The 12,117-nt window shown below is 36.0% G+C and overlaps 1 protein-coding gene across 9 annotated transcripts in view; it reads right to left on the reverse strand.

Annotated features, from left to right (window-relative positions):
- The window catches only part of mob2a (MOB kinase activator 2a), a 46,741-nt gene that overhangs the window by 5,439 nt on the left and 29,185 nt on the right, over positions 1–12,117 (reverse strand). For 5 of the 9 annotated variants that reach the window (XM_059546032.1, XM_059546029.1, XM_059546030.1 and 2 more), the window contains one exon: positions 360–523. In XM_059546032.1, coding sequence (XP_059402015.1) covers positions 360–523 — 164 coding nt within the window. Of the gene's footprint in view, positions 1–359; positions 524–5,740; positions 5,825–12,117 lie in introns of all 9 variants that reach the window. The other 4 variants (XM_059546027.1, XM_059546024.1, XM_059546025.1 and 1 more) reach the window with 1 other exon arrangement.

Below are 12,117 nucleotides of genomic sequence, written 5' to 3' on the forward strand. Positions count from 1 at the left end.
AAATCATAAGTCCAGTCACTTAGAAGTATATAATTGTGTATAGGGGTCTGTTCAAATTACTAATCCTAAAGATGAGCGCTAAATAACTAGCAGCACTAAGTAACTACTTATTTCTTTTAGACATTTCTTTTTAAACAGAAAATAACATTTGTTTACGATAAAATTGTTAGCATTTTTCCAGCATTTACTATTTAAGAATGTCATACTCTGCAAACAGGTTTGTGCTCACACACTAAAATGAGACCGATTTCAAAACCCCTGACTAACAGAAGGTTATTTTTGAAGACGGACAAAGTCTCTAAGCCTCAAAACACAAGGCAAACACTCAAAACGGCTGTAATGTTTGCTTGGGAACTCACTGTTGCTGGCAAGCCATTCGTTGAGGTCGATCTCTTTGGTGGGTAGCGCCACCAAATCTTTCAGGTCGAAGTCCATGACCCGCACTTTTGTGTACTCTGGGTCCATGTAGTGCTTCTTTTCTTCAGCAGGAGCTTTCTTTCCATTAGGCTTCGTTTTGGATTTCCTGCAAGGAGCGGAGAAGAGGGATTCATTAGGATGAGACACACAGAGTGAACTGTTTGCCATTAGTGACATCAAATGCACAAGTGCTTTTCAAACATTTTCCCAAACAGTGTTTAAATGTCAAGACTAAAGATGTCATGTTGTGTAACTACCAAGTAAAATACAATATATGTTTCTGACAACTTGAAACATGTAGGCTACAGGTCTTCATTATTAAAAAAAAATTCAAAGTTGTTTTTGTTTTTTTTATAATGCAAGTCATATTTGGGGGAGTTGCACCACATGACATTTTTGACAGAACTGACCTTGCCTCATCAAAATAAATAAATAAAATTATAATAATGATAATTTATTCAAATTATAAGAGTCATGAGGTTCTGCAGGGGTGCACTTTATGATGTAATTTCCTGTTTTATGAAAGTTGGTTGCACCACATGACTTGTTTTGGTGGACAACCTTTTCAAATATTAATGATCATTGAAGCAGTTTGTAATATTTACAATAATAATAAAATATTAGTTATAATAGCTTTTCTGTTCACAAATTCAAATCTTTTAATGATTTATTTTTCTTCTTTTTTTCATATAAAAACAGTTGTACCACTTAGACATTTATTTTCCTTTAGGGCACCTAAAAATAAAATAAAATGAATGAATAGAGTTATGAACTGCTCGTTCATTTTAACTCTTTTCTTCCTTTTAGCCTTAAAACAGGGCTGTTTGGCATCACACAATGAAACTCCCTGAATTTATTGCTCATCCACCAACATGATTTCCCGTTAAAGCCTCTCTGCAATGTAAACGCCTCATTCCCAACCTCAGGTTTCTGACCACCTTTACCAGTTCCTCTTTTCACACACAACGGACCATCGCTATCTCAGAGACCAAAGTCCATATACATTGTTTTTCAATTGAAGCCAAGACAAAGGAGCGGTTTGTGGGATTGTCAGGATTCTGGATTGCTTCCGAGCGGGAAAGATCTTATCATCCATATCGAGGTCTTATCTGACTTGTGTCAAAGTTCTAAAAGGGTTAATCATGGAGAACGGTCTGATCAAACATCAATGGAGTGTGGGAAGTCTGGTAAACTTCACATTTATTTGGATGTCATTCCATTTAACTACTCAGGATTAGTGTTCCCTGTAAAACAGGAAAGAGATGGAGATAAATCACAGCAATTACTTCTTGGGTAATGTGGTCAAAGATACTAAAAAAAGAATAATAATATGAAAGGAAATAAAGACAAAGAACCAAAAAACAGAGAAGATTTATTGGTCCTCTCTCAACAATAACAAACCTTCCCTAAACAATGAACCACCTCATTATTAAAATGGGAACAAAAGGAGGTTATAAACATTGCAGAACCAGTTCTGCACCAGTGCTTTTGAAATAAATGACACCTAAAATTATGATTTTTTTTGTTTTTTGATCCGTCCCAATAAGCAAGCAACCAAAACCATTTCACCATTTTATGTTTTAGGACACTGGTGGTAATACGTACGAATTCGTACAATCTCATTTATATATTTTTGTACGATCTGCTTATATGTTTTCATTCAAAACAAACAAACAACAAAAAAGCATGTAACCTTATGAATCTCATCACATTGTTTTTTTTTTCTTCTAAAAACCACACACTTCTGTAAGAATCACATCGTACACATTTGTAAAATGGCACCTTAAAATAATTCTCTAAAAAAATTTGGGGGTGGTTTTGCCTTTATCATGATAGGACAGTATGCTGACAGGAAGTGAAGTGGGAGAGAGGGGTATGGGATCAGGAAAGCTCCACGAGCCAGGATTCAACAGCGCAATATAACATTTTCTCTAAATCTAAGTTCTGTCATTTGAACTCAATCTGATGTAATGACATCATTATTCACATGGCACAGCTGACTGGTTTTTTTTCACATCAGCATCCATTGAGCTCGCTGCTCAACATTCAAATACTTGGCTAGTGCTTGCTGTAGCAGTATATTACCATGCTAAACAGAATTGTATTAACAAAGAACTTGCACAACTGATCTAAGATCAGTATAAAGGATCTACATTGAAGGATCAACCATCCTTATCAAGTGAAAGTGATGCCAGCAAGCAAGCGGGCAGCTGTCAGGTCCAGCTGGTAGGAATTTGAACTCGAGGCTTGAGCCAGCTGGAAGATCCAAACATCTGCCATATCCTTTGATGGATCCGTGCAGCTGAGCTCAAACACTGCTTCCCGCAAAACCCATCCCTCCGCTGACTAATAAAAGACATATTTTGATGTCCAAAATTCAAAGATGATTTGTATTCTTAAAGGTTACATACACTCTACAAAGTTTTGGGAGTGACATCTAAACATAAATGTAGGAGTGACTTCCCTAAATTCCATTCTTCAAAATAAAAGGAGTTGCTTCTGAACACACAATGTTGACACAATCAACATTACAGAAACATCTCACTGCTTTTACCTTTTTTTGTTGTTGTATATTACTTTATTTGCGAATAAATCAAATCACACACCTCAAAAGTGGAGTGACACCGGATTAAACGCAAGTGTGAACCCTACCTAAAGCCATGAATGACAATCTATAAATCTATGTTGAGGGACGTGATTTTACTGTTTGATACACAAACACAGATGGGTGGATGATACAGGTCTTTGGTCAAAACATTGGCTTGGTTTGAGAGTCTGGAAACTACAATGCCTTTTATGGCAAAGATTTCTACAGGAAACTGTTATGAGTGGGCATGATATGTGTGTGTGTGTGTGTGTGTGTGTGTAACAGGAGGGCCGCTGGCAGCTAGAACGTTTTTCTTCCTCCTAAAATAAACTAGCTAATGGCTTGAGAATTTGCCCTCCGACAAATAATTCACAAAAACGGTGCTTCCTGGAAAATTACGAAATCCCATGAAGGCTAAAATAAAACAATGTGTGTTCAGATTTTTGGACGTACAAACTGTTTCTTGATGTAAAAACCAACTATACTGGTGTACTGACATAACATGGTGTTCTGGATCCTCAAATGCATTTCCATGCTTTGCTTTCCATTGTTTTTTGGCTTTATTAGAATCAAGCAGGAGAATCTTGGACTTTCATCTTGTGAATACATTTAAAACATGAATTTATATAATGTGCGTTTATCTTAAACTGTGACCAGTGACTCGTTCACTGGTTTTCTTCAAAGGTTTGATGTGGATGAAGATCTTAGGGAACTTAATTCAACAATTTACTTCACTGCCAGGTAAACATCTTGTCAAAAGTAATTATTAAACGCATCATGCTGTTCAGAATCTCAAAGATGATATATTCATGAGGCCTGACATTATACAACACACTGTCCACACTGTCATCCAGCATCTGCAAGCAACTAAAATCATATAAACATCCCTAAATCACTCTGACTCAGAACAGGCCTGGAAACTTCAAAGATGCCATATGGATACCAAAACTACAATCTGGAAATTAGTAAACAGCAGTGAAACAATCCAGCACCTATACCTGAATGGGCTCTTTTGCTGTAGGAAAACATTCCATTATTCTGAAATATATATTAGAAAAGCACCAAAACACTGCCAGTGCAAGTTTCTCCCAAAGCTGACATTGAGTTCATTCTCATAAAACAAGGACAAGTGTTGAAACCCATAAATAGTGATGATTGAATGTCACATGACATGACAATAAAAAGGGGGGGGGGGTGAAAAGGAAGTTTCCATTGGTTAAAATTGCGCGCAAAAGCACCATCAATAAAGTTGGTTTACAGTTAGTAATGGACTGACACGGCCTGCATGATTAACTGGCCATGATTTACATTTTGAGATTATCAACATTGGTTGTTAACTACTAATTAATAAGTGAATCAAAACAGTGGAAAACAAGTGTTCATTACATTTCAGCAATTCTACGTAGATCACGTATTATGTAAATATTGCTATTATATTGGCCATCAATCATCCTGCTCTCTAGATATTAATATTAGTGCCACAATTTATTTACTGTATAGTCAGGATAACGGTTATAAAGGATTTTTTTTATGAGCATTTATACTGGTTTCAAACAACAGGGTGACCTTCAGCATTGATGCTAAAGTACTTGCGTCTAGTCAAGTTTGGGCTTTCTAGTTCTCATGGGCATCAGGAGTGTGTGAAGAGCCATTGAGATGACAGTATTGTGTTAAACACAGCAACAGCGTCATGGGGACGGTACAGCGAGAGGTCATCAGATGACCACAGAGAGGTGGCTGAAGAGAGAGGTCTTTGAAACCATCCCCCACAAACACAACATTTCCAAATGTTTCAGTTTTACCCCTTTCACACTGATGCATTAATGCAGTTTTATGCCAAAATATCAAGTGCCATGTATTATTATTATTTTTTTTACAATCTAAAGAGGTAAAAAAAAAAAAGATTGAATTAATTAGTTTCTATTTTTTCTATGCACTTGTCTCTATTGTATTCCAATGTCACTGTAACAATAATTTTAGACATGCATTTCTTTTTTTTTTCTTTTTTTTTTTTGCAGAAGTTGCATATCTCATAAGACACTATGTTTTTCCCTCTAAGTACTAATTATCTAAATTTCTCGAGCGTAATAACCGGTGCAAGTGCTCGAAAAAAATCAAGTTTTCAAACAATTAAATTAAGCAGTGTATCGTTACAAACTTTTCATGTTTTCAATATGCATGAGACGCGTAATTTCTTTCAGCCAATCGTATATCTACGATCGGAATGTTATTATTATCGCTCAATGAACTGCATGCGCAAATAATCTGTTCCAATAGCAAAATGTTTTTATTATTCTAATTCTGCATATGTCAAAATGTCTTTTATTTCTTTTTTTTTTAAGAAAAAAAGTAAAAAAAAAAAAAAAAAAAATTCAATCAAACAATTTGCTTATATGTACTTGTTACTTCCAAGTAAAGTTTTGATAGAGGACCTGGCTTCTGATAGCCTACAATATACTTTTAATTAATATATATATACACATACATACACACACACATACATATATATATATATCCTCCATATGCATGTTACTAATCTTAATGTAATAAGTTTGATAATCATCATTTAATTAATCATTTGAGATCCGTGAAACTGTTAAAAATTATATTCATTAAAATTATTCAATTATGCACACACATATATACTTATTAACTAAATATTGTTACTTTGTGTATTATAGCTCCTATGATACATGCAAATCTACTGGATTTATAAAAACAGCAAATCTACGTTACCTTAAAACTTTACCAACAGCTTGAAGAACCATCTTGCAACTTAATCCGCTTCTGGGAGTTTTCTGGGAATGCATATCCGAAGTGCTAAAGACAAAGAAATGGACTGACTGTCCAAAGTGTTTGAACCGACCGGTCTTTACCCTTCCCTTCCGCAGATCTTTTCAAAGACTAGGTAGAAAGAGGATATAAAGTTCTTGCGCCAAAGTTCTCTTTCTACTGCAGGCCAGCCAATCAGAACAGTTCATGGGCGGGGCATGAAACATTAAGGCCAGAAGACAGCCAATCATACGCGCGCATGGGCGGGGCTTGTAGTGGGTGACATGCAGTTTGCTCTCGGTCAGGCAGTGTGTTTAATATTCCGGCCAATGTGGTGTGACCGGCTTCCGAATGAAGTTACTTCTTTACAGTCACGTTTAAGAGGAAACATTTACCATAATTACAAGACATTCTGAGGTAATGTTTTTTTTTTTCAGATAAAACCTTGATAAATGCAACATCTTGCTACCACCTAAACTCGACATAAATCCGACTATTATATTTTAAGAGCTACAAGTCTTATTGAAAAAAAAAAGATCTCACATTATCCACAGAGATCTTTATTTAATATTTAGGACATTTATAAATTCAAAGCCAACACGTGAAGTGAAATAATTCTTTATTTTTTCCTCATTAAACAGATATTTATATAACATAGCTGTTGCAGAAGCTATTTCATAACTGGCATTTTGTTCGTCTTCCCATGAAGGCCAAAAGGAAAATGTTTGATCCAGAAGCCAGTGAATCATAAAACCACAAGTTCCTGAAAAATGTACTCTGACGACAGACGATTAATAAAACTACCACATGTATAAAGTTCTTCAAGGTAAAAAATAGCATCATATCAATCTTCACATATTACGCAAGTGACTCTTTTAGAAAAATACATGCGGGGCTGGACTTGTGTAGTGAAATGGTATTTGTCAGCTAAGTCCCAAACAAAACCCGTCTGATCCCACACACTTCATGAGATGTTTACTCACCACCTGATTCCCGACAATTGAAACAACATACCAGCCGCATCTGCCGTGTCTGATAACACAATTAAGTCACTGATTTACAGGACGTGCTTCCTGTTCAGACTTTACTTTCAGTCTAAAGCATTAAGTCATCTTCTCATGTGTCCAACTACCAATTATAGTACAAAAACACATACTATAAGACCAGACATCATGTTTGAGGTGGTGACATCAGGCCAGTGTGAGTAATACAAGTGAGATGGGATCTGGCACAACTTTCCCACTTCACAAGGTGCATGGAAACAAACTGCGTTCAAGAATACATATATAAAAAAGAATCACCACTTTTTACGGTCACTTTTGTTACCGGTGCAATTAAACAGGTTATTGCATTTACTTACAGATGTGAAAAAAAAAGAAAAAGTAGTTTCATCTGCAGATTTGGTCTTGTTTAGGGACCTGTGCCTTTGTGCATACAGACATCTGACAAAATTTATTGTTTAAAATTATTATTATTATTAAAATTATTATTGTATTAAAATTATTGTTTAAAATGACAATAATATTATCGCAATTATTTATGGGGCAATATATCGCACAACATAAAATTGTTATCGTGACAGACCTAGTTGTGCACTTACATTATCCTAAAAGCTCCCAAGGAAATTCAAATTGTACAGCCGTGGCCAAAAGTTTTGAGAATTACATAAATATTATTTTTCAAAAAGTTTGCTGCTAAACTGCTTAGATCTTTGTTTCAGTTGTTTCTGTGATGTACTGAAATATAATTACAAGCACTTCATACGTTTCAAAGGCTTTTATCAACAATTACATGACATTTATCAAATGACAAATGCTGACTGATAGCAACCCATTCTTTCATAATCACTTCTTGGAGTTTGTCAGAATTAGTGGGTTTTTGTTTGTCCACCCGCCTCTTGAGGATTGACCACAAGTTCTCAATGGGATTAAGATCTGGGGAGTTTCCAGGCCATGGACCCAAAATTTCAACATTCTGGTCCCCGAGCCACTTAGTTATCACTTTTGCCTTATGGCACGGTGCTCCTGCTGGAAAATGCATTGTTCTTCACCAAACTATTGTTGGATTGTTGGAAGAAGTTGCTGTTGGAGGGTGTTTTGGTACCATTCTTTATTCATGGCTGTGTTTTTGGGCAGAATTGTGAGTGAGCCCACTCCCTTGGATGAGAAGCAACCCCACACATGAATGGTGTCAGGATGCTTTACTGTTGGCATGACACAGGACTGATGGTAGCGCTCACCTTTTCTTCTCCGGACAAGCCTTTTTCCAGATGCCCCAAACAATCGGAAAGGGGCTTCATCGGAGAATATGACTTTGCCCCAGTCCTCAGCAGTCCATTCACTATACTTTCTGCAGAAGATCAATCTGTCCCTGATGTTTTTTTGGAGAGAAGTGGCTTCTTTGCTGCCCTTCTTGACACCAGGCCATCTTCCAAAAGTCTTGGCCTCACTGTGCGTGCAGATGCGCTCACACCTGCCTGCTGCCATTCCTGAGCAAGCTCTACACTGGTGGCACTCCGATCCCGCAGCTGAATCCTCTTTAGGAGACGACCCTGGCGCTTGCTGGACTTTCTTGAACACACTGAAGCCTTCTTTACAAGAATTGAACCTCTTTCCTTGAAGTTCTTGATGATCCTATAAATTGTTGATTTAGGTGCAATCTTAGTAGCCACAATATCCTTGCCTGTGAAACCATTTTTATGCAACGCAATGATGGCTGCACGCGTTTCTTTGCAGGTCACCATGGTTAACAATGGAAGAACAATGATTTCAAGCATCACCCTCATTTTAACATGTCAAGTCTGCCATTCAAACCCAATCAGACTGACATAATGATCTCCAGCATTGTGCTCGTCAACATTCTCACCTGAGTTAACAAGACGATTACTGAAATGATCTCAGCAGGTTCTTTAATGACAGCAATGAAATGCAGTGGAAAGGTTTTTTTGGGGTTAAGTTAATTTTCATGGCAAAGAAGGACTATGCGATTCATCTGATCACTCTTCATAACATTCTGGAGTATATGCAAATTGCTATTATAAAAACTTAAGCAGCAACTTTTCCAATTTCCAATATTTATGAAATTCTCAAAACTTTTGGCCACGACTGTACATAATGACTCATCCCGGTCCATTGTCGCCTATCAATTATGTAATATCCACACTATCGGTTTACACTTGTAGAAACTATGGCAAGACACGTGGACAAAAATACTGCCCTAGTTTAACTAAATCCATTATGGCAGTTGCGAATAAAATGAAAATAAAATGAAAAGTGTTGACTGCAGCATTAAATTTAGATCTGCTCAATGTTGCACCAAGAATCCTTTTCCGCATTTTTACAGTGTTGCATGTTATCACATGAGTCTGTTGAGTTTATGAACGCAGCGGCCAATCAGAGGCGTTTAGATCAGTCATCGCTGAAACACCAGAGTTTTGTTCATTGCGCGTGTGTATACTCATCATAAACAACAAAGTGCAGATGGAGGTATGATGTAAGCATCATTCATCAAACAGTGTATAGACAGCTTTACTGATTATACGGGGAGTTTTTTGAGAGTGCTTAAACTCGCGCTAGACTCAAGTCAGGCATACTGGTCTTTGACAATTTAACGTTAAATGTTCTTTGCTCACATTAATTTATTCGCTGTTTGAATAACTTTGGAAGGTACAGTTAATACATTTTTATTTTGTATTTTTGTGCCATATTGTGTCTTTAATAATAAAATAAATGTGATTCCCGTCAAAAAAAAAAAAGTACAAAACTTTTTTAGCTGAATTTACAGTTTGTAACCAGCATCCAAAACAATTATTGTTTTTCTCAAACTCGATCATATGATTGATTACATGGCTCGCTCGACTCGTTTGGTAAGAAAGTCAACGAACATTCCTCTTACACAAAGCAAAAAGGAAAAAAAATCCTCTCCGACACAGCACATTAGGCCCAGAGCTAAAGCATCCAGATGAGTAATCCAGCCCTGCTGAAATGCAGAGAGCGACATGAGATGAAAAAAACTGATAAAAACCTACCCACAATCCTGTCGCAATAGAAGAAAAGACATTAAACTCTGCAAGAACCTTCCATTCTGATTACTAATATCATTTAAACTTGAGTGTAGAGAAGTTCATCCTTCATTAATCCTTGTTGATGATCGGGAGCATTTAAAATAATCGTTTTAAGCATTATAGGAATCATGAGATCACTACACCTTCATGGAATCAGTCCCACAAGCAAAACTTTCCAAACATGATCTATTTTTGTTCTGGTCAGCTGAGCCACAAAAATCTAAATCTTAAACTAATTTAAAAGAGTTTACAGCCTTTTATTTTTCTGGTATATGAACTGACCATTTTTCACTAGCAAAGGCATTAAATAATTTAATGCAACATTATGAGTTGTCTATCAGCTCATATCCCCTGCTGTCCTGAAGAGATTTTGGAAGATGGCCATTTTTAGCATGGTCCTGCATCCTCTCTCACATTCCTGCCGCGGAGCTACAGCATGCACCAACACGCTCTGTTCTCGGAAGAGAAACACACGGACGGAGCAGTGAAAGCAAGAGATAGATGGATGGATGAGGAAAAGAAACCTTTCAGGAAACATATCAGATCTGTTTTTTTATAGCAATCATGCTACAAATCTTGCTTGAGAGATTCGGTTTTGTTTTTTGGCTGAAATACACAAATTCCGGGAATGTGTAAAATCAGATTTTAAAACCGATTGTGCAAGTTTAACTTTATTATATCATTTTTGGTTGTAAATGGTAATATAACAATAAATCCGAAAATGGCCCGGCAAATGTAAAGTAAAAAGGCTAGAGGGGCAGAAAAAGAAAGAGCAAACGAGTTAATGAAGGAAAAAGTACCACAAAGCGAGAAGTTGGAAGCGTGTTGTAGCATGTTCAGAAGGCTTCACCACACACACAGCATTCCAGCGGTTGGAGGTTCAGGTTCAGTTTGGTAATCTTGATACGGGGCAAACAAATCTACAAACATACCCTGAAGTCTCGGCAGATTAATCAAAATCTCAAAATAGCTGGTAGTTGCAGTTCTAACTTGCTTCAAAAGCAACTATGCAACAATTGTCCAATAAAACTCCCTGAATCAATACACAGTGGGAAGCCTGTTTCGCCAGTCAATAAAAACAACTCTCACAATGCTGATTTTTTACAAATTGTGTTTACACCTCACAAAAAAAAAAGTCCCTTCTCAGAATTGCAGAAAAAGTAAAAAAAAAATTAAAAAAAACTAAACCGATATCAATATAAAATCACATATCAAAAAAAAAAAAAAAAAAAAAGTTAAAATGACTTGCAATTGTGTTATAAAATCAGAAATGCAAGATATAAACATGCAATTCTGAGAAATAAATTCAGAATTACGAGATATGAACTCGCAATTGTAAGAAAATGGTGTCTTTTAGGACTCCTTTTGAGCTGGACTCACAATTGCGAGTTTACATTTTATAATTCTGTGAAAAGATGTCAGAATTGCGAGAAAAAAAACGGAATCACTATATCTCGCAACTTTGAGGGAAAAAAAGAACTGCAAGATGTAAACTATCCATTGCGAGAAAAAAAGTCAGAATTGTGAGATAAAGTCACAATTACTTTATTTTTTATTCAGTGGTGGAAACAGGCTTCCATAGAGTAGCAATACAATGTCAATGATAACTTGACAACTGATTAACCAATGAACAAAAGAAACCATCTAATTAGTGTCCATTATGAAATCTACCAAATGTTGTATATATACATATTAAATGTATCGATGTTTGTTTATTAGCACCAAATCAGCCTTTGGTTAATATGCTATTGCTCAGTAGATGATGGCAGATGCTGCTGGTCCTATATAACATGATCAGTTACATCATCCAATGTTAACTTAATTATTTAGTTTGTTAACTAGTTATTTAATAGCACTTTTAAAGTTTTAGCAAATCTCAAACTGTATATCCATTTTTCATATTGTGCATTATTATGTTGTGATGCCAAAATTCTCTTCAGCATCTAGCATTTAAAACAACTGGTTTTAGTTAAGGATTTATTTTTAGAGTATTTATTTAGACAACATAATACAGATTTCTAATGTTAGCCATTTATCTGTTATATAAAACAATTATCATCTAATATCAGCAATAATTTTAGTTACTGTGTATCCCTAGCAATATTGCTCATTAAAAACGGGTTTAATCATGCTGCTTTGTCACTTTCAGTTACAGCAATTTAAATAAACAGTCATTAGGATTTCAAGTGGATTAGGATTATAGACCTAAAGATGGGATACAGATGTTTATCCATAGCAACATCGATTGAGACAACGAGATAAAGCAGTGGAAAGAACC

The sequence above is a fragment of the Carassius carassius genome, chromosome 50, assembly GCF_963082965.1.
Source record: "Carassius carassius chromosome 50, fCarCar2.1, whole genome shotgun sequence".
In the NCBI taxonomy this organism is placed as follows: domain Eukaryota; kingdom Metazoa; phylum Chordata; class Actinopteri; order Cypriniformes; family Cyprinidae; genus Carassius; species Carassius carassius.